Consider the following 22,183-nt stretch of genomic DNA (forward strand, 5'->3'; position numbering starts at 1 on the left):
AATATTTTAATCATGAATATTGTTAAGAAATTTCGTATTTTTTCAAAATAGAAAATATTGAAATACAATATAATTTTTATTTTAAATATTAAAAAATAACTTATTTCCATTTTATTTATCTTTTATTCATTTTACAAAGTAAATATAAAAATAGGATAGCATATTTCATTTGATATACTATCTTATGATATCATTTCCATGCATTTTTTATCTTATGAAAAATGTATGAAACCTAGGTAAAGGTGTTACATTTGAATTTTTAAAATTTGGGTTTTTATTTTGTTATTTTCACTTGAAACTTATTAGTCTATTTTAATTTAAGTTTAAAGTTATTTAATTTAAAATTTTGTCTAATTCAATGAATTAACATAATTATTTTATTAATTTAAACCAATAATTATCCTCATTAATTTTAAATTTATTGAATATAGATAAAAAAGAAATTTAAAATTGAGAATATATTAATTATTTTTATTTAATATTTAATATTTAATATTTAAAATAAGTTATTTTATCATATTACAATATTACATTGATTTACCAAACATCTTATTTTTGTCTCTAAAAACTAAAAAAATAAAAAATAAAAAGTAAAAATAAAAACTATTTTAATATGATGACATATAAATATATATATATATATATATATATATATATATATATATATATATATATTTTAGTGCTGTAAACCAAACCATGAAAGGCAGGATTCAGTGGTGGTAGATCATCATTCCCTCATCCTCCATCTAACTAGAATTTTCCTTAAAACGAAGAAGAAAAACAAGAAAATGAAGCAAACCAGTTTTCCCAAGAAAATACATTTTTCAATCAAGCCCTATGGCCTTGTTTCTGTCATGTGTTTTGCCTTTTAAGGAAAGCAACTTGAGAAAGTCAAAACAAATGGGAAAAAAAATGGTGGTAGCCAGTTGTGTTTATACATCTTTGAAGTAAGAAAAATGGCCTTCTACCTCCAAAAATTATTACATATCCCCAAATAATAGTTGATACTCATTCAAAATCCAAACATCAATTCAGAGGTAAATAGAAACATTTATCCTCCACAAGAACAAGAACAATTCAAATACCATTACTTCCAGGGACCAATTCTCAGGTCAACAAGGCAATTCATTGATCCTATAAAGAACAATTCAAATATCCATAAGAATAAAAAAAATCAGGAAATAAACAAAGGCATGGCCAACACTCATCCCAAAGCTGTAGTCAAGTTTCATCTCTCAGATGGTTACTGCCATCATTTTATCAGATCTCATTCAAATTCAAAAAACCTTCTAACAAGAATGTCACCTTCCTTGAAATTTTATTCCCTCAATTGATACAACATTCAAGTCTCTCAAGCAAAGACAAAGGAGAAAACAATAAGACCATACACACAATGAAACCGGCATTCAAAAGAATCAGCAGAACACATTAGGTGATGATGGTCCAGCTACCTGAAGTGCAACAGGATCCCACTCCACACTCTTGCCGCAATGTCCACCTTGAACTCCAACTACTTGGATCTGGGTCATCTGACTAGACCCAACAACAGAATTTTCAGCCAGATTCAATCTTCTGGAAGCAACTGTCTTCATCCGGATCCTCTCAGCTCTAGAGCCAATTACCTGTCCCAATATAGAGGCTGCAATGGTAAATGCCATAGCTGTCTTAGGCATCAATACGGACTTCCTAAGCATGGCTATGAAAGGAACAGCTGCGTGGACGGCTGCAAACCAGGAAGGTGAGAATTTTTCTGTGTGTTCCCTCCATATTCCTAAAGGAACATTTGCTGCCATGCCTAAGACACCAATAACAAGCATTTTTGCAGGTAGGGGTTGTGGGCGGAGGTTCTTCACCATAGCAGTCCGTGCTAGTGCTGCTCGGGCAGCAACAATTGCTGGAGGGCACTTGAATTTCATGCCAGGAGGGGGTTGAAGAGCCTTGGCAACAATTGGGATGACATGGCTCACAGCCCGGTACGACTTGGCAATTGGGCAGTTTCCAGTTTCTAGCCACTCGTTGCTCATTGCTTCATGTTTTGAATCACCTCTCTGGAAGATTTGAACAATTGATTGTTAATGGAAAAGTAAAATATCCCTTTAAACCATGAAGAGAGGGCCTAAATTTCTTCATAAAATTTTGGCATTCAGTTCAGTCACGAGCAATCTAAAAACACAAGAAGTTTCATGTTTCAGTTCATTTCAACATATGTTCACACAAAAGATTTGTTTATTTGATGAAATTTTGGAATTTTGTTTGCTTCTGAGCATGAATTGACTAGAAATTCATTTAGAAATTATCTACCTCAGAAGAAGGCTCTTTCTTAGATGATTTCGATTCCCTTTTCTGATTCTTCCACTTATTAGAGAATGAATCAAAACTGAAGGGTCCTCCAAGACCAAAGCCTGACAGACTGATTGTGGCTGCCTTTGCAGCTAAAGGATTAAATTGAGGTGGGGCCTGTTCAGGTTCAAAATTCTCAGAACGCAAGAATACTCTTCCAGAAAGTGGAACAACCCCGTCACGGCCATGGAAAACCCTGAATGCCATATCAAAATTGGGACCATCTTCAAAAATTGGACCTTTTGCTCCACGCACCTGTGCAGAAAGAGAGAAATATCATTAAGTGTTCCAATTAAAATTTTCTGGCAATTCACCAAGTCAGGCATGCCTCTGCAATCATATAAGCATCACAGAAGTCCAAGACAAACCCACACACAGAAGGGCCTAAACTGATAAGTGAGAGGACCTGTAGCTAAATAACTTTTCAAGGTCTGCATAGCCCTAAGTATCAGTGATTGAAAACACCACTTTTGGGCCAAAGTGGAACAACAAATGTATGATAAGCTTATAAACCATGAACTCATTGAGATCCAGATGAAATAAAATCTTATGGCAATATTTAGAAGAATAACTTCATGTGCAAAGGAAAGTGAGCAGAAGAAATAACTTACAGGCATTGGGAAAGCCATGGGTGAGGCAAAGGAGAAATTTGTGGGTTCATTGATGTTCCTCAAAAATGGACATCTAAGTATGTCCTGCTGAGAAGGCAGACTGTCAGAAGTCAGGAAGCCTTTATTTAAATCTCTGAAGAAAGTATCCATTTTCAGAATGCAAAACTATCTGCACAATGAAAAAAGAGGAGTAAACAACAATATCGTCACAAAGCAATGAGCAAAAAGAGAACCGCTTAATGTGAACCCAAAATTCGGTATGTTGATGATCAAGCTAAGATAAAATCAAGACAAAGAGGCTTTAACTTAAAAACTATAACATAAAGCATGTACAGAAAGAATCTCCATATGTTAAAAATCCCATCAATTAAATCGCAAGCAAAAAAGTCATCTATCATCATCATTTATAACCAAAAAGCCCACACATCCCAAAAAGAACCAATTTGGAACCTAGATATGAGTGCACACAACTACATAATTCTAGATGTACAAAAAGCCAACCCAAGACATAATAAATGATAAACACCAACCTCCATGGAGTGATACATCATAAAAGTGTCAAGAAAGAGAAAACAAAGATGGTTACAGACTTAAATTAACATAGAAGTAAACATGGCTTAAATTCATGAATATCAGAAAAAAATAGTTTGAACTAGGGTATTGGGAAGGAAAACACTTTGCCGATGTTTAGGTCTAGCTCAAGCTTAGAACATAGCTGGGCTGTAAAGAACATGCAGAACATAGGATGTGAAGCTGGTCAAATCCAGCATGGTTTGTATAAGACCAGAAACTAGAGTCAGCAGCTCGCCTAATGGAGAGTAGCAAACTACAAAATAAGTAACAGTCGCACCATATGGCATACACATGCTCTTGGGTAAGTGTGAAAACAAGAAGCAAATAACTAGAATCATCAGATTAGAATACCAAAGGGAATTATTGACCAAGACCATCAAGAAATTTGGGTGCTTTCTATATGAATTTCTGTTTGCATATCGAGACAAAGTATGACCACAATCATCAATTGAAACCTAAGCTGTAAAAAACTGACTAATAAACCTCTCGGCTCAGTTTGAATCTCGGAGAGAATAAGACACTTTCTTGACCCACCCTTCCTTTCTCCTCTCCGAGACACACAGAATCATGAAGTCCAGAACTCCATGAATCAGAAATATGCATCACAACCCTCTGGAAACAATTCTTCAGAAAATTTCACAACCCAATCAAACATCCTAAAACATATCAGAATCATTTTGTGACCAATAAATTGCAACATAAAAAATCACCATTTGTTGGTCAAAAAGCAAAAGAAAAAAGAAATTCCAACATCCTGCTTCATGGTTCATCAGATTTTCCAAAAGAAAATAAAAGCAAACAAACGGCAGGTAGCTGGATTAGATAGTTTTTTTTTTTTTTCGTTTTTTATTCTCACAGGCTCCAAACGGTGGAAATCATGAGATCCAGACTCCCAATCTCCTTTCTTTTTCAAAAAAAAAAACAACACATCTAAATCAACAAAAATGCTCATACAAGAACATCAATACTCCAAACCCCCCAAAATTCCACCCAAAACAAAACTGTTCATAAAAATCACACCAACACCATCCAAATAAAACCATCAATCCTCAATTCCAAAAACTAACAAATGAAAAAAAGTACCAAATCACAGACAACAAATCAACCCCCCAAAAAAAAGGAACTAAATGGTAGAAGAATTACCTGTAAACGTTAAGGCGCACAAAAAACCCAGAATGAGAAAGGAAGAAAGGAATCAAAAGAGAGAGAGGCTTTCAGAGAGTATTAAAGTTGTGTTGCCCACACGCCTACTTTGACATACAATTGGGTGGAACTGGTATTCCAAGTTTGGTATGTCCGGTCAACTTTTGGCAGCTCTCCTCTCTTTCTCTCTTTCCTTCTTTCTTTGGGCGAGGCCACATCGCAACACGTGAATCATGCACCTAAACGCTGCGTTTCACCCTACCCCTTGGGAAGCCGGACGCGTTGGTTCCAATATTCCCAAAAGAGATGGTCAATGAAGAAGATTCCCAAGATTTTGGGTGTTTTTTTTTTTTTTTTTGGGGGATTTTTTTGCTGCCAAATATGTGAAAATGTCTTTGCATAATTTTTGGTATGAATGAAAAAAGATTGTCAACTTTTAAAGGTGTGATAGAAGGGCGGAAATATGTATGGTGAAAGGAAATATGAAAAAGATAAGCTTGACTTTTTGGCAAAATGGGCATGTGTAGGTGCATGCCATCTAGGCATCTATCACCCACCAACTACTACTACTACTACATTTAAAATGGTTGTGTCAAACATCCACCACCCATATTTTAATATTGAAGCATTTTAGACATGACATTCTTCAATTTAACGACTTTTAAATAAGTGCCATTATTGGATGATTTTCTTCTCTTATGGGGTCCTCATTTAGGGTTAGAGAATGCCTTGGCAAATATGAAAACGGCACAGCCAAGCGGTCCAAATATTTCAATTTCATCACAAGGGACAACTCATTTTACTAAACAACATTTCTATTTCACCTCAAAAACCCTAAGATATTTATTACCCATGTGCATGAAAAATGCATGTAGAATTGTTAATAATTAGTTCGAAAAATGTTGAGTCAGATCGTTAGATATGTATGATAAGATTTAAATCTTTGAATAAGGTTTAATCAAATAAGGCCAAAGTACAATAATACAAAAACGAGACTTAAAAATGTATAAATTGTCTGAGTGATGATGTCTTTTTAATATACACCGAAAAAATACTCGTGTATATTATGGTCAAACTCTAATGTGTCCCTTTTTTCCCCCGACTAATCTTCACATAAATGATCATTAGAATTGTACCAGCAACTTGCAAATATAAATATTATGCTTCAACTGTGATGCAAAATTTGGATATTCAATCTCTGTTGACAAAAGATTTACAAGAAATGGTACCATCTGTTGCCTAATGTTAACAGAGAGGGGAAAAAAAAATCCCCGAACTGCAAATCAGAGAAAAGAGGCCACATAAATTTAATGTATTTTCCTTTCTTTTTTTTCTTTTTTTTTTTGGGTTTATTTTCTCTCAACTTCCATTGATGCAGTAGAGAATCTAGCAGAACTCTGTTTAAAAGGAGGAACGCCAAAGTTGCGAAGTCCAGTAATGGTAACCCAGGCCTTCACCTGGAGTCCATGATTCATGAATAAACATCCTACGACCTATTTGGGAGTTGATTCCTCACCCGATCTTTTGTATTCTGGCTTCAGCTCGTATGTTCCTTGGTTAGTTCCCTTGTTGTTGTAGACACAGAGATCCTTCAGCAAATCTTTCAGAAATTGCTGTGGAGCATCTGTCAGTTAACACAGAAAAAACAGCAGAACAAGCACCAAACCAAAAAAAACTAGTTCACCCATAAAATATTCATTCATAGACTGCAAATTTTCAGTTTTTCACTAATTGGAAATTTTGATCTGATTATAGCAAATGGATAGCTCCTTACAAATACAGAGTTTATATTGCAATAGCAAAGCAGGATGCTTTACCAAGGGTTGGTTTAGTTGTACATACTAATTTAACAAACCCTCATGTTTGGATTCACGGTTGCAAAAGAGCTCAAGCAATCAATTATGGAAATTTTCATTGAATAATATGCCTTTTAACAATACCTGGAGAAAGAAATAAACATAGTAGAGTTGCACACTCCTCAAAGGTTTTTTTTTTTCTTTTCTGACTGTCAAACTTTATTCGGTTAGTAGTATTGAACCTTAAACCACTCATCCATAAACCAACTCCTTGCCCCCTGAGCTTGTCCCCAGGGACTACTATTCTTAAAGGCAACTTAACTACCAGTCAAGAATTATGTGCCCCTATGTAGATGATGAAATGATTATTAGTCGAGTGGCAACTAGATGGAAAAAACTAGAAGTGGTGCAATGGATTTTTGAAGATTTCATACATGAACAAAACAGTTTTGATTTAAAAGGCTTAGTTGCACTAACTGCTTAGGTAGAATGGTTCTAAATAAGGGTGCAGGCGGAAGATTACTAAGATTAAAAAAAAATGAACCTCTAAAATTTATGCAGAAAGGAGTGAATAAAAACATACTTCAGGTTGGTCTGTCTCCTGGATCAGCTGTCTTAAAGTCCAATTTGGTTGCCTTTCAAAGAGCTTAAACAAAATTTCTTCCATCTCTCCCCGGTCCCTTCTCGTTCTTTTCATGTCCGATCCCTTAGTTGGCATTTTCTTCTTATCCTATTAAAAAAGACAGCAGCTCTCCTTATATGAAACACTAGATGGTCAAAAATATGTTCCAAGTTCCAACATTCACATACAATGGCAAAATAAGGTAAGTACCCTGCAAACAAGCAAACACAAAGCAAGACTTAAGAAAGCTACACCCAAAAAAAGGAAGTAGCCATGCCCATACTTACACTGACTGCAGAAGCTATTACCATCCCTGGCATAGGCCGCATATGTGACCCATTATCATTGTCAATCACCTGAGAATGGGATTTAAAGAAGTAGAATAAGACTAAAGAAAATGTATCAGGTGTCCTCACAAATATATGAAGCAATCACTAGAACCTGTATCTGTCTACTTCTGGTCATATATTTGCTTGTCCGCTCACGACAGAGTTTACCATAGTTCTGAATGTTTTCATTATGGGGCTTCATGTCAAATTTGTTAAGTATTTTCCCCTCCACTGCGGTTCTTCCTACAATGAAGGAATTGTATCCACATTAGTGAAATTTGCCAAACTGACAGTCCTAAATGAAAAATATTAATTAGTAAAGGCACAACACAAAATAGAAGCTAGCTCATCACGTTTAGAAAATAAGTGGGCTATGGCTCTCCTCATTCTCCTTAACTTCCCAATTCAGTTCTAGAGCATCTCTAAGGTATGAAAAAGCAATAAAAATAGTGGCATACAAAAACAGAACTAACAACAAAATATTTTCAGAAGGATACAAGGATAAACTGTATTCTGATCTAGGTCCAACTTAATCCAGAAGTTTGATCAGGAACTTCCATTAATTAATGGCATTGCTTTTTAAATCTAATTAACAAGTTCAAGACACTGCCCACATACAGAGCTCTTTATCCTTTCCCTTTTGAAACTATTTGTTGCAAAACGATATTTCATTACTGGACTCCTTTTTTTCTACTACTTATGAAAGCCTAAATTTAAGCCTGACTGCAACATCTCTATTCTCCTTTTAGGATTCTTTTTAAAAAAAAAAATGTAAATACAAAATATAAACTACAACCACCCCTCATTACTTTAATGTTACTTTATTTTTCAAAAAAAAAAAAGTGAAATGATAGAAGTGAATAAAAATTTAAGTCCTAATTGAAATATGAGATGAAAACAACAAACCAAATAGAGATGGAAAGAAATTCTTTTATCCTCTTTAAAGCAAAGTATTACCATTAGAGGACTTTAAAGATAGTAATACACATGAATGCATACATATATAACTAAAATGCAGGAGTGACCAGAAACACAACAAAATAATGTATCTTCATCCTTTATTTGATTTTATTGTTGTTTGGAAAGGTCCTTAAGTTGTAATGAGGTTTTTTTTCTCCATCTTTTTAGGTGATCCTTGTATACATAAAAAAAAAAAAAAAAAAAAGTATGTCCATCCTCTACAGAATTTATTTCTCTTTAGGAAGTTCCTTATGGTGTAAAACAAGTGATCGTTATATGCATCCTGTATGCATGGCTTGTGCTCCTATTTGGTGCTTCTCTTACACATCTAATTTACCTATTAAAGAGGGGAAAAGAAAAAGTGAAGTATGTCCATATTAGAACTCTAAAAGTTCCCCGTAGCTTCTATGAGAACAGATCCAAAAAACCAATACCGTGCGGGTACCCAAAATTTCCATGTGATAGATCATATGGGGTCCCATTTGATGGCAAAACAAATACAGCAGGCTGTCTCCGCACTTTCCTTCTCTTCCAACAAAACTTCCTTGCCAGCAGGATAAAAAAGGACTGAGCAGAATCCAAGGGACTCCAAATGTAGAAAATAACAGTGGACATAGGCTGCAACTGGTAACACAATTACTGAGAAAGAAATTGGTTGGTTCCTGTTTGCACATGTCACACCAAATTCAGTAAAACCTACCCCTCTGCTGCTGGTCAACTGTCAGAACCCCCCAAACAGCTCCCAACACAAAAACACCAACCTTAGATGGGGCACTGGAATCCCAGAGTATTGGCAATGGGAAGGAAGTATTGGTACCAAAAATAGCACTTTGTGAAAAACAAAAGCAATCAGTCTAGAAGGCTTCCACACCAACTTTGTCTTCTCTAAAGTCAAAAACTCCAAATTCAAATACACAAGGAACAAATGTTTTTATTAATTTCTAGGCTTGAAGCCTTCTATGAACCAAGGGTTTTGATCTGAGATGGACATACAGGATCAGAATCTCAGCTATTAGTGGCTCGTTCAGGCATTAGGTTGCTCACAACAGCCAGGAGTAGGTTAGCTACCTGTTTTTCATTCTCCCACAGCCCCTAGTTATTCTTGGTGAAAAAAAAAAAAAAAAAACTCCACACACACAACAAGCTTTTATGGCTTAAAACTGTCTTTAGGCTCTTCTTATGAACAATGAGAAAAAGTAGCTAAAGGTGGGATTGTCTATTTATCATAGAGGAAATAAAGAAATAATAATTTTCCTAAAAAGTGTTTCCTACCTTTCTGTTGTTTTAGTTGCTAAGAAAGGAGATATTTCGCTTAGTTGTAGGTAAAGTAGAGAAACTGAAGAGAAAAAGAAGTTTTAATTCATATTATAAATATTTATATTTTTGTTTTTGCTTTTTGATTGTTGAGGGTGGGGGGAAATTTTTCTGATTGGTTGCAAAAAAGGTAGAGAAAAGGAAAAGAAAACAACATTACTTTGATTTCACATTATGACTACTAAGGAAGTACAAAATTTTTGTTTAGTTGCCTTGAAACTAGATGAAACTAACAGAAATTAAAAGATCTTATTTTTCCTTTTTTGAACTTCATTTTTATGTAATTTTGGTTTATGAGGAAGTAGAGATTTTTTTGTTGATTAATAAGAAAGAGGAGGGGAAAAAGAAATTGACATTTTTATCTTTTCAAATTTCACCTTTCTGTGTTTGTTGGAGCATGATATGTATTGTAGGCTCAAATCATAACAACTTCAACTTTGAAAATTGATTACTTAACATGGTATCAAAGCTTTGGTTAATTGGAGATCTCAAGTTCAAGTTCTTCAATCTATTTATCTATCTAATAATGTATCAATATGTGATTTGTCTACAGCTCCCACATGGGTCGGACACGTGTGAGGTTGGTGGGGATACAGGAGGGTGTTTGAAGCTTAAGCTTTTAAAAAAATTGGTTACTCAACACCATTGTTTTGATTGATGAGAATTAGGTAGTTTCAATTTGTTTGTTGAGAAAGCATCATTGCCTAAATTTTAACAGCTTAAGTGCACGTGAGAGAGGGAGAGTGCTAGAGGAGCATGATATGTATTGTGGGCTTACTTTAAGCTTTAGGAAAATTGGTTACTCAACACTATTGTTTTGCTTGCTGAGAATTTGGTAGATTCAATTTGTTTGTAGAGAAAGTGAAGGAAAAGTAGAGAAAAATGATTTTTTTTTTCTTCAATTTCTGTTTTATAATATTATGCTTGATGAAACAAAAAAATTCAGTTTGGTTGTTCAGAAAATGCAGGAAAGGAAAAAAATATGATATCATATTTCTTGGTTAATGAAAGTATGAATTTTTTTGTCTGGTTTCCAATAGAAGGAAAGAAAAGTGCCACTTAGTTTCCTTTTGTTCATGAGCCACTCAATGCTTGGATTATTAAATCTTGGATTTGATGCATGCATTCAATGCTTTATTGGAATTAGAAAAATGTAACAGATACATGTTTATAGATGACATGTCATGAAAAATGACTTCAACTTCACATGCTAAAATCATATCATACACATCCTTCCATAAGAAAAGAGTGGGGAAGGAAAATTAGAGACAAACGCATGAAGATGGACTGATTTGCACTATAACGGAGTAAACTACCCAATTGACAGAGTATAATAGAAGCCTTCCATTCATGCAACTCAATTTCATGACAATAAAACAATAGAAAATATGCATACTCACCTTGAGATGATTCAGAAAAGACAGCCATTGGGATAAAGTCTTGGGACATGTCCATAGAGTAACACTTAGGTGCATTTCCAGATTCGGTGCCAGCCAATTCCATAGTAAACTGATCATAATTTAAATTATGAATTATAATTGGAAGTAATTTAAAGATCCAGAGAGCCATTCTCCAAAATTAAGCAATTTGTACTTTAGTATTTCTGAAGCTTTGAGACCTTGAACACATTGATGTGCATGAATGTGGCATACACAAAACTAAAAGTGCCAAAAATGCTCTATTGGCCAGCATAAAACCACAATTCAATATTAGACTTCACATAGGAAATTGAATTGGTATGTTGAATATATATATATATATAGACGCACATATAATTCTAATAAAGTTTTAACTCAGAATATCAGCCACATTACCCTTTAAATATTTTCCCAAATAAACTTTGTTATCCAACAGCTAACACTAACAGTTATATTGATTAGTTCAAAAGAGGATCCTAGTAGCGACAGCTTAATTAAACAGTTTGAATGAATTTCTAATAACAAGAACCCAACAACTAAGGGTTAACACCAGTAATTTGGCTATTTTTTATTAGCTTTACTCAATTTACAGACTGTCGTCAAGAATGATTCTACTAGTTAAAACACTCGTCCATTATTTTCCCACACACTAAGCTTTCAATTTCTTCGCTTTGCCTACCATTTTTTTAAAGACTAAACAAATTATGGCTCTCAACAGCTCCCACATGGTGCAAAGCAAGAAAACCACTAGGGACACACAAGAAAGATTTTGATTTGAAAGCAAATACATGTACACAAGCAAGAGAAATCACACAATACAAGAAAAATATTTATATTAGGTTCAATTGAATTGAAGTCACATTTTTCTGGTCCCTAAGCAATGAAAATTTCTAAGATTTGAAATTTATTTCTTCCTTTTTTTTTCCTTCTCAGTTCCTTTCTTTCCTTTTTTTTTCTTTAAATTTAGTTTTCCCTCATTTTACACATTTTCTCAGCCAGCTCACAGGGTAAATCATCATTAAACACCACATTACCAGTTCGTAATCAAATGCATGCTCATGAGCAATCATAAAACCCTAGAAACAACAAAATACAAGCCAGCTAGCTGCACAATGCTCCAGAGGCTGGATTTATTAGGGTTATTTGCATGGGTGGGTCAAAATAATCACAAAATTGCAAAGGTGACTCTCCTCATTAATTTTTTGTTAAAATTTGACCACCTTTGGACAATTTTGCCCCTCTGTTTTATTTCCCTACAAAAGCATTTTTTTTCTCTTTCGTTTCTTCTTATCCACTTTAATCTCTCTCTAGACCCATTAGTATCTCTAGCTCTCTAGACCCAACATAACTTCATCTCTAATTTAGTCTCTCAACACTAAGACTTTATCTTCATTCAATTACATCTTATAAAGCCCCTACATGATTTCTTTGTAACTTTCTTTTTTCATTTGCTTTTTAACTCACTCTCTTCCTTCTTAGACTCACTCTCTTTCTTTCTTGATTGATGATATTCTAGGAAGACCTCTTCTCATCTCATGATGTCCTCATGAAGCTTTTTCTCATAAATCCATGTTCTCACCATCATTGCAACTATTCCAAAAAAAAAAAAAAAAAAAAACAGACAATTAAAAATAAAAATTTGAGAGTAACATATGACAACTCATTCTTCTTTTTGTTCTCATTCAAGATATTGCCAAGTCATAAACTTGATGTAAATTAAGAAAAAAAATTACGATACATTATGATTAAGTTCATTTATAAATAACTTGACTAGTATTAAGTTCTTAGTCATAATGATTACTTGAATTGTACTATAGTTAAGTTTCACTTAAAAAGAACTTAATTGGAGTTAAGTTATGTTTCATCTACAAAGAACTTGATTAAAGTTACGCTTTTAGTTAGAATGTTTATTTGAATGTAAATATAATTGAAGTATTAAGGTTGAAATCTCAATTCTTTAATCAGTTGAGTGTAATTCAAGGTTTTTGTTAAAAAAAAAAAACTGTAGACAATCATCAATTTTTTTTATTTAAAAAAAGGCCAACAACACCAACTAAAATCTAGAGATTTAGCCAACTTTCCATTCGACCTCGTCTTCAACATTATCGAAGTTCATACAAAACTAAAAAAAAAAACCCTAACCAAGAACAAAGAGAAAAATGGAGAATGTGCAGAATCTTCAAAAAAGAAAGAAAGATGAGAGAACGTTGCTCTCTAATTTTTGAAGCCGGTAAAACTCTAATCTTTTATCAGTTCATCTTTGCTCTAGGACTTGAACTTCACTAAAAAAATGGAGGTGGCAGAAATGAGAGGAAAATGGGTTAGAAATGAGAGAACAATGACGTTTTTAAAGGGATTAAAGAAAGAGTAAAATGTCTTAAATGGGTCATTTCCTGAATAATGAGTAAGGGAGGTCATTTTTAGCCATTACAACCAAATATCCCAATTTATTATCTCGGCAGGGTCACAGACATCAGAAAATTCAATATCTGAGTATCCAAAGTTCTAAATTCTAGTTTTTTCTAACTTTCTCTCAGCAACCAAACAGACCATCAGCGCTCATCAAATACCACAAAAGCCACGCCAAAAGAACACAACAAGAATACAGAAAATAAAAATCTGTTGATTCAAAAGCAAATGTATGCACAGAAAATTCATAAAACCCTAAATGTCACACAACATTTGCAAAGGGAATAGGCTCGGTTAACTGAATGTTGGCCCCCAAAAGCATATATTAAAAAGAAAAAATTCAATTTCTCCGCTTTTTTTCCACCTTTTCTCCGCAACCAAACATACCATTAACTTCCAAGTCCCATCAAACGCCAAAACTTCCAAACCCAGAAAATCCATCACAACACCAAAAAAACCAAAAGAATAAAAAAAAAAAACCTCGATTCGAAGCACGAAACAACCACAAAGCCCTACAATGACAGTAAATAAATCAACACATAGAAATGCGTGATAGTGCGTACACATTCTCGTGTAGAGAGAGAACACGTACAAAAAAATATAAAAAACAAATAAATAGAGGACCTGAGGAGGAGAATCGTCGTCGTCGTTGGCGAGGAGAGGGTCGAGGGAGACAATGACCTTGGCGACGGGACGCAGAGAGTCGGAGGCAGAGGAAGAGCTCAAGGACCGAGACACCAGCGGCGGGCACTTCATGAGCCAGACTGCCCTTTCCGATCTGCTGGTGTCCACATTCGCATTGTTGCTGCTGCCTTCAGCCATGGCAGAGCTGCTGGGAAATGGAAGAAACGGTTTTTCAGAATCTCCCTCAATGTAACCAACGCCTCCCTCTCTTATTTATATATTTTCAGACCCGTGGTAGTACACCGTACTCGTCTGTGCGCGTGGGACCCAATTTTGACACGTGGATTTGCAAGAAGAGAAAAAATAATACAGATTCCTTGAAAATGCCGGTTTTACCCATTTCAGCCCATTTATTTGAAGAAGGTAAATTATTTTTATTTTCCACATCAGAATTCATAAAAATTGGTAACGACAATTTTTTCTTCTACTTTTTCAGTTTTCTCACTTGCCACCTCGGACACTTCCGAAGGTGATCAAAAGTTTTCGTATGAAGAACTATAATAAATTATTATAGTATTTTTAGAAAATAATTTTTAATATAAATAAAAATTTTTAATGAAAAAATAAAAAACCAATAAACCTTTCAAAACTAACATTATCATCGATAAAAAAAAAATCAAGTCAAATCCACATTTTAAAACTTATATATAATAATTATACCATGTTTAATGACATTAATTCATTATTATTAAATTATCAAAATTCTAAATATATTCACTAGATTTTGAATTAATTTTTTTTAAACATATTTTGAACACCAAATCAAATTCAAGTAAATTTCAATTAGTTTTAAAAATAAAATAAATTTCGGATTTAAATTAACTTACATAGTCACTTAAATCAAACTAAAATAATCTCAATAAAATGTGATTAGATTCAATTTTTTCATCATTAAAAGGTCTCTTTTGATTCGAAAATAAAGTGAACATATCAATTCATCTATTTTTTTTAACAAAAACTTGATCGAATTATACCATATTTATAGTGTTGTTTCCACAAATGTTTTGAAAAAACACATTTTAATTAAAAATACTTCAAATAAAAACTCAATCAGGAGGAAAAAATTATATTTTCCATAAAAATGAATGACATTTTGAGTCAAGAATATGGATTGAAAAATCCGAATATTTCATCACAATATTAATATTGGAGGTGGCTACCGATTACTAGTTAAGAGAAATTTCGGCAAAATATCACCATCCGTGAAGGACCGAAATTTTGGCAACAAAATATGATGTGAGATGTGAAGAAATTCATAAATTAACAATTTATTTAAGAAATCGCCAATAAATCATAGATTTTTTAAAAAAAAATTGCCAAATTTTTTTAAAAATTTCGTTTCTTTTTTTTAATTATTATTATTTATTTATATTAACCTTTTATATTGTATTCTCTTTTTATTTTTAATTGTTTTTCATATTGAGAAAAGTGAGATTTGATTCACTATGAAAATATATGAAAAAAATAACCCTAAAAAGTTTAAATTAGTATTATATTTATCTATATTAAACAATTTGAACACATGCATTTTTAAATGAATCATCCAATTATTAAAAAAAAAATGTCATTTTACTTGTCATGTTATTTAAATCAATTAATAAATAGACTCCTCCATAATTGTTTATATTTATTATTATTATTATTTTATTATTTGAGGATTTTTTTTCTTTGTCTGGAAACAAACAACTCATAAGATTCTTATTTTAGTTTCTTAAAGTAAATATTGTCAAAAATTCTATTAATTAAATTACTCACATTCACAAAGTAATAGATTATTTATTAATATAATAATAATTTAGTAATATATAATTATTTTAATTATGATTAATTTATTTAATATAAATAATTATTTACTTATAGTTTTTATACTATATTCAAAATACAACCATATTGTAAAACATTTTATATAGGAAAACTCTTACAATAAATTTATTTGCTGTTATATTAAACAATTAAGTTATATTAATAATAAAATTTTTTATTGTTTTATTTATATAAAGAATGTGAATTTATTTTTAACTTATTAATACTATAATAAACTCTTTTTTTTCTTTTCAAATTCTTACTTTATAATGTTTCTAGAGAAAAAAAAATCATGAATAAAATAGAAATAATATATATGAAATAAATGAAATATCTACGTAAAGAGTTTAGTTGTTCAATTATTTGGATGTTATGGCAAGTAAAGGGATACTTTTGGGAATAATTTGATGACTCATTAAAAAGTGCAACCATTTCAAATTATTTTTAAATAGATAAGATAATATTAATTTAAAATATTTGAGGTTTTTTTTTCTAAATATTTTCATATTATTGAATCAAATTCCACTTCTCCCTTTCATATTTATTTCATTCATCCTATTTTAAATAATTTATATTGTTATAAAAATTATGATAATCCAACCTATGGTAATCACCCTAGAGGGAGGGAGTGAAAAGGGTGATGGTGTCTTTTTGCAAATTAAAATTATATGAGTGCAAACGATAATTATATGCAAATATATAATAAAACAATATAAAGACAATTGCATATAAAGTAAAAGAATAGGGAAGAAAGAATGCAAACACGAGATTTTATAGTGGTTCGGTTCAACTCGACCTACATCCACTCTCCTCTATCTTTAATCCCAAGCTTGAGATTCCACTATTTTAAGGTTTTCAAATCAAACCTTTAAGCAGTACAATTGGACTATGGTTCCAATCCACCATCTTGGACTTTTGGTTCCAATCACCATTTACAATCCTCAAGAGATTCCCCATTCTTAGACAACCTCTCAAGTGATACCACATACTTGAGAATTTCTAAGTGATACCTCACACTTAAATTCTTCCTCTCAAAGATATACAAATAATTTTACAAAATCCTAGTACAAAACTTTAGGTTCAAATGATACAAGAAAAACTATGATTGAATAGTGCATTAAAGATATGCAAGTTTTAGAACAATGGTGCACTAAAAAACACTATTCCAATGCTCAAATATATTTAAGAATGGTTTGGAAATGTTAAGTTCATGAAACAATGAAGATTTGAGTATTTTCATAGAAGAAAACAACCAAACTGGCCGTTGGAGGTTCAACCAGTCGAGCTGAGGGTTGACCGATTGACTAGCTGTTAGCATTTAATACTTGGTAGGTGATCGTTGGACCTCGATCAATTACTTTTCATACCTTGACCGATTGAGGTGGGGGTCGATCGGGTACTGTTCACTCGTTGATTGGTTGAACAACCGTTCTGGAAGAGAGATAAGGACTTTTGCAACGATCGATTAAGCTAGAGGGTCGACCGGTTCCTCATCTAGTTCAATCGGTTGAGCCGTCTTTAGCTCAACAACCAATTTTTTCAACTTGAAACATTTTAAATAAGTTTGGAAAACATTTGATGCAATGTTTTAGTTGAAAACATGAAATCATCAAATTTTAAAAAATTTAAAACAAAATAACTTTTGAATGATTTTAGTGCATAAATAAATAATGTAATTCATAAAAATCTTAGTATACCAACAACCTTACAAAGAGATCTTATGAAGCTTGAGTCTTGAAAAATACTTCTCTTTGAAGTATTCTTCTTCTTCTTCATGATTTCTCTTTGACTTGATTTGTCTTTATGATTGCTATTTTGGAAATCGTATTGCCTAATCAAACTTGAAATACAATCATTAGTTGTAAACCTTATTTTGTTATCATCAAAATCGAGATTAACCAAACATCGATTTCACAACTATCATTTCATTTTTGTTTTTATTTATTTTTATCATTTTAATTTTATTTTATTTTAAAATATGAAAAATGTAAATTTATTAAAATTTTATTTTAAAAAATTAATGAACTTCTAATATTTTATAAATTAAAATTAATTTGATAAGATAAATTATTAATATAATTTTTAATAATTTTAATTATTTAAATAAATTAACGTTAATAACAAAAAGTTATCATCACAATTTTATAATAAAATTTTAGAAATTAAATTATAAATAAATAAATTATATAAAGTGATTGAATTTTTTATTTAAAATATAATAAAACATGTGTTTTTAATTTTTAAAATAAATTAATATCACTATATTAAAGAAATTTAAACTAATTATTTTTTTTAAAAATTTGATAAATATTATCCTTGATTATACTTATATTAATTATACTTACAAAATAAATTTAATGTGTGTTTTATTGCTTATTTTATCATTTATTAAAAAAATTTCAAACGTTTTTATGAATTTTGAATAATTTTCATCTTAGATATTTTTGTGAAAATATCCATTAATATTTATGATATAATCATAAAATCCAAGTACCGATATTTCATCATTGATAAAAAATAACTAAAATTGGAGGAAGTGCATATTTTTAGATTAAAACTAAAATCAACATAATTCAAAGTGGGGCCCACAATATTACATTTTATAAACGCTTGATTAAAAGGGATAAGATAATATTCATATATGAAAAATATCATTTATGTATTAAAAATTACATTTGAAAGATTTGAAAATCTCCCCTTAAATACAAGATTAAACACAAATCGTTATAGAATATGGCGGCTGGGCCAATCAAAGAAGCCTTACCATGGACCCATTAAGGCCCACAAGTACTGGGCTGATCGCATGCAGAGAAAGCCCATCCACCAGTTCATCGACCCTCTAATAAAGAGGCAGACCGCCTCTAGGGTTTTGTGGAAAGGTCGCCAGAGCCACAATTCACAGTAGAGTGAGAGGTTAAAGAGACGGCGTCGTATCGTTGTCCCCCTTGACAGAACTCTCAGTTTCGTCTTGGCCCTCGTTTTTGCCCTAGGGTTTTATTTTGCTTCTCACTTTATCTAAAAATCTTCAATGGCGGTGAAACCCTCCAAGGCCGACAAGAAGATCGCTTACGATCAGAAGCTGTGCCAGCTTCTCGACGAGTACACCCAGATTCTGATCGCCGCCGCCGACAATGTCGGATCCAACCAGTTGCAGAACATTCGCAAGGGTTTGCGTGGAGATTCGGTGGTTCTCATGGGTAAAAAACACATGATGAAGCGCTCCATCAGGCTTCATGCTGAGAAGACCGGCAACCAGGCTTTCCTCAATCTTATTCCTCTGCTCGTCGGTAACGTGCGGCTGATTTTCGCTTTCTTTTCCTGCCCTTTATTTCACTGGAAAACGTTTTGCGGGAAAAAATGTTTTTGTTTTTAATCAATCGAATGCAAAGCGTTTTGAGGGAAAAATTGTTTCTTTTTTATTTTATTTTTCAATTAATCGAAACAGACTAACTGTGTGTGGTGTCGTTGGTTCTTGAATTAGGGTAACGTGGGGCTGATTTTCACAAAGGGTGATCTTAAGGAAGTGAGCGAAGAGGTTGCTAAGTACAAGGTGCGTTTGATAGATTCTATATTCTGCTTCCGCCTTGTTGTTGTTGTCGTTGTTGTTGTGTGTTTTTTTCCCACTTCCGTTTACCACTGGTTTGTGAAAACAGAGAGTTCGATAAATGTATAATTGTTTGATACCTTCCATGCTAGTTTCTTTTACCATGGAAGGGAGTGGGCACACTGCTCCAAATAAGGAAAATAGCAACTGTCATAGAACCCATGATTTGGTCTGGTGAAGGATAATGTGATGAATAAATTCCCCTTCGATCTAAAGGCCAGGGCTACCCTCTTCTCTAGGCCTTTTCCCCAACTAGCTTCCCAAGCAAAAAAGCTCGCTTTAGATGGCACCCATGAATTCCAAATAATTCCATTGGAAAGGAAATTGACCTCACTTCAAGTAAACAATTTGCGGAAGCTCCCATTATTCTGATTTACATGTTCTTTAAATTTTACTTCTTAAAGACACAGAGGATTTATTGATGAAATAACTGGGTGGAAGATATTGGCAGGACTGATTGAGCTTCTGAGAATGATTAGTAATACTACTTGGGCTTTACTTTTCTTACAAACTTTCAAGTCATTCAAAGCTTATGAATCATATCATTCCTCATGTGTGCATACATGAGTACGGAATTTCAAGGTGCTTCACTATTTGGTGTTTCTTGTACTTTGTGCCAAATCTTCCCCTGCCTTTCAGTTTAATGGATCTTGATTAATTCTAGATTCTTACCTCCTTTCTTTTTCGATTTTGATAATGTGTACGCTGCCATTTTTATTGATCACGACATTTTGCTTCTCAGTCATCTATTTCTGTGTCTCTAGTTTTATATAAATTCTTATTGCATCACAGTGTTCAATTTTCTGTGCTAGTTTGTGTCTTATGTGTAAATTGTTGTTGGGAGTCTCAACTACCAGATAGATGCTCTTATTTTGCAAAATTAGAAGAAATCCAAATTGAATGAAATTAGCATGTAAACTAAATTACATGCATCTACTTTCTGTAAACACTTAAATACATGTATACACCCTGGAATATAGTACTCCTTCCACTATCAGTCTTGTTTTTGTTTTACACTTTTGACACTTGTATGCTTCAAGGCATGCGCCAGTGTTTGACCTGTATGCAAATTTAACTGTTGTTGGTACCAGGCTTTGATGTTTCTCTAATACTGTGGATATCTTCTCCATTATTAATAATAGGTTGGAGCTCCTGCTCGTGTTGGATTAGTTGCTCCAATTGATGTCATTGTCCCACCTGGCAACACGGGACTTGACCCTTCACAGACCTCTTTCTTCCAGGTTTGTAGCCTCAGTCAATAATGATTCCCTATTTTCCTTTTTGTTCGTCGCAGTTGTTTCTCATGCTACTACTTTTCAGGTGCTTAATATTCCAACCAAGATTAACAAGGGTACTGTTGAAATTATCACCCCTGTGGAGCTTATCAGGAAGGGTGATAAGGTGGGTTCTTCTGAAGCAGCCCTACTTGCCAAGCTTGGGATAAGACCCTTCTCTTATGGTCTTGTCGTTCTGTCTGTTTACGACAATGGCTCAGTGTTCAGCCCTGAGGTGCTTGATCTGACAGAGGAGGATCTCATGGAGAAGTTTGCTGCTGGTGTCTCCATGGTTACATCACTTTCGCTTGCTATCTCATACCCAACCCTTGCAGCTGCACCTCACATGTTTGTTAATGCCTACAAGAATGTTCTTTCTGTTGCTGTTGCAACCGAGTATTCATTCCCCCAGGCTGATAAAGTGAAGGAGTTCTTAAAGGTTTGTGATGATTGTATTTATTACTTTTAATAGACTCTGTTGCTTCTTAGATCATCTTTTTAACTTGCAATTCTTTGGGCATTTTATTGACCCTGTTTTGAATAAAATGAATGCAGGATCCTAGCAAGTTTGCTGTTGCTGTGGCCCCAGTTGCTGCTGCTGATGCTGGTGGTGGTGCTGCTCCCCCGAAGGAGGAAGAAAAGAAGGAAGAACCTGCTGAAGAGTCTGATGATGACATGGGTTTCAGTTTGTTTGACTAAGTTTATGTTGGTTATGGTTAGACATGAACACCGAGTTCTTTACACTTAGTTTTGGGGATGATATCCTGTATCCTGTATCTTTAGGAGGATTCTTCAGTTTTTATATCATGTTTGGATGTTGTTTTTGATGAATTACAAGTACATGCATTTTTGACTCACATTTGCAATGTTTTTATCATCGATATGCTTTATGCATTATGGTGATGATATCCTTACTAGTTGATTGAAACTTATCTCGAACAAATGCATCTAATGTTTTTGCCATTACTTATTGGGAGAGTGTTTGTCTAACTAGGCTATATCAAGGAAGAGATGAGCATCTCAAATTTATGCACGTGATATATCCGATTTATTGTGTCATAACATTGAACATTATCCTCGTATTACCATCATCTTAGATTGTGGGACATGAGTTTTATACCACTTCCATTTAGAAAATATTAATATTATTTTAAACAATTTTATCAAAATATTAAAAATTATAGATATTATTTTTGAAGTGGATACGTAGGCAGAAAGTTACAGCTTAGCTAAGATTTATTATTAAAATTTGTCACTTGATCCCATTAAAAGAAAATATAATTAAAATAACAAAATCAACTTT

The 22,183-nt window shown here is 33.1% G+C and overlaps 3 protein-coding genes across 3 annotated transcripts; 1 reads left to right on the forward strand and 2 right to left on the reverse strand.

Moving 5' to 3' along the window:
* Nucleotides 1-1,057: 1,057 nt before the first annotated feature.
* Nucleotides 1,058-4,962, reverse strand: LOC117928755. Its single transcript, XM_034848760.1, has 4 exons — nucleotides 4,668-4,962; nucleotides 2,952-3,120; nucleotides 2,302-2,595; nucleotides 1,058-2,048 (listed from the first exon to the last, which is right to left on the reverse strand). Exons 2-4 carry the CDS (start codon nucleotides 3,099-3,101, stop codon nucleotides 1,416-1,418), a joined length of 1,077 nt encoding a protein of 358 aa, XP_034704651.1. The 5' UTR covers nucleotides 3,102-3,120; nucleotides 4,668-4,962; the 3' UTR covers nucleotides 1,058-1,415.
* An 863-nt stretch (nucleotides 4,963-5,825) lies between these two features.
* On the reverse strand, nucleotides 5,826-14,368 carry LOC117928756 (general transcription factor IIF subunit 2). Its single transcript, XM_034848761.1, has 6 exons — nucleotides 14,140-14,368; nucleotides 11,089-11,197; nucleotides 7,527-7,657; nucleotides 7,373-7,441; nucleotides 7,047-7,193; nucleotides 5,826-6,280 (listed from the first exon to the last, which is right to left on the reverse strand). Exons 1-6 carry the CDS (start codon nucleotides 14,335-14,337, stop codon nucleotides 6,161-6,163), a joined length of 774 nt encoding a protein of 257 aa, XP_034704652.1. The 5' UTR covers nucleotides 14,338-14,368; the 3' UTR covers nucleotides 5,826-6,160.
* Nucleotides 14,369-18,863: 4,495 nt separating this feature from the next.
* On the forward strand, nucleotides 18,864-21,786 carry LOC117928921 (60S acidic ribosomal protein P0-like). Its single transcript, XM_034849034.1, has 5 exons — nucleotides 18,864-19,289; nucleotides 19,485-19,552; nucleotides 20,749-20,847; nucleotides 20,927-21,319; nucleotides 21,436-21,786. The coding sequence occupies exons 1-5, from the start codon at nucleotides 19,031-19,033 to the stop codon at nucleotides 21,577-21,579; spliced, it is 963 nt and encodes a 320-aa protein (XP_034704925.1). The 5' UTR covers nucleotides 18,864-19,030; the 3' UTR covers nucleotides 21,580-21,786.
* The last annotated feature ends 397 nt before the right edge of the window (nucleotides 21,787-22,183 follow it).

This window comes from Vitis riparia, chromosome 13, assembly GCF_004353265.1.
Source record: "Vitis riparia cultivar Riparia Gloire de Montpellier isolate 1030 chromosome 13, EGFV_Vit.rip_1.0, whole genome shotgun sequence".
NCBI lineage: Eukaryota > Viridiplantae > Streptophyta > Magnoliopsida > Vitales > Vitaceae > Vitis > Vitis riparia.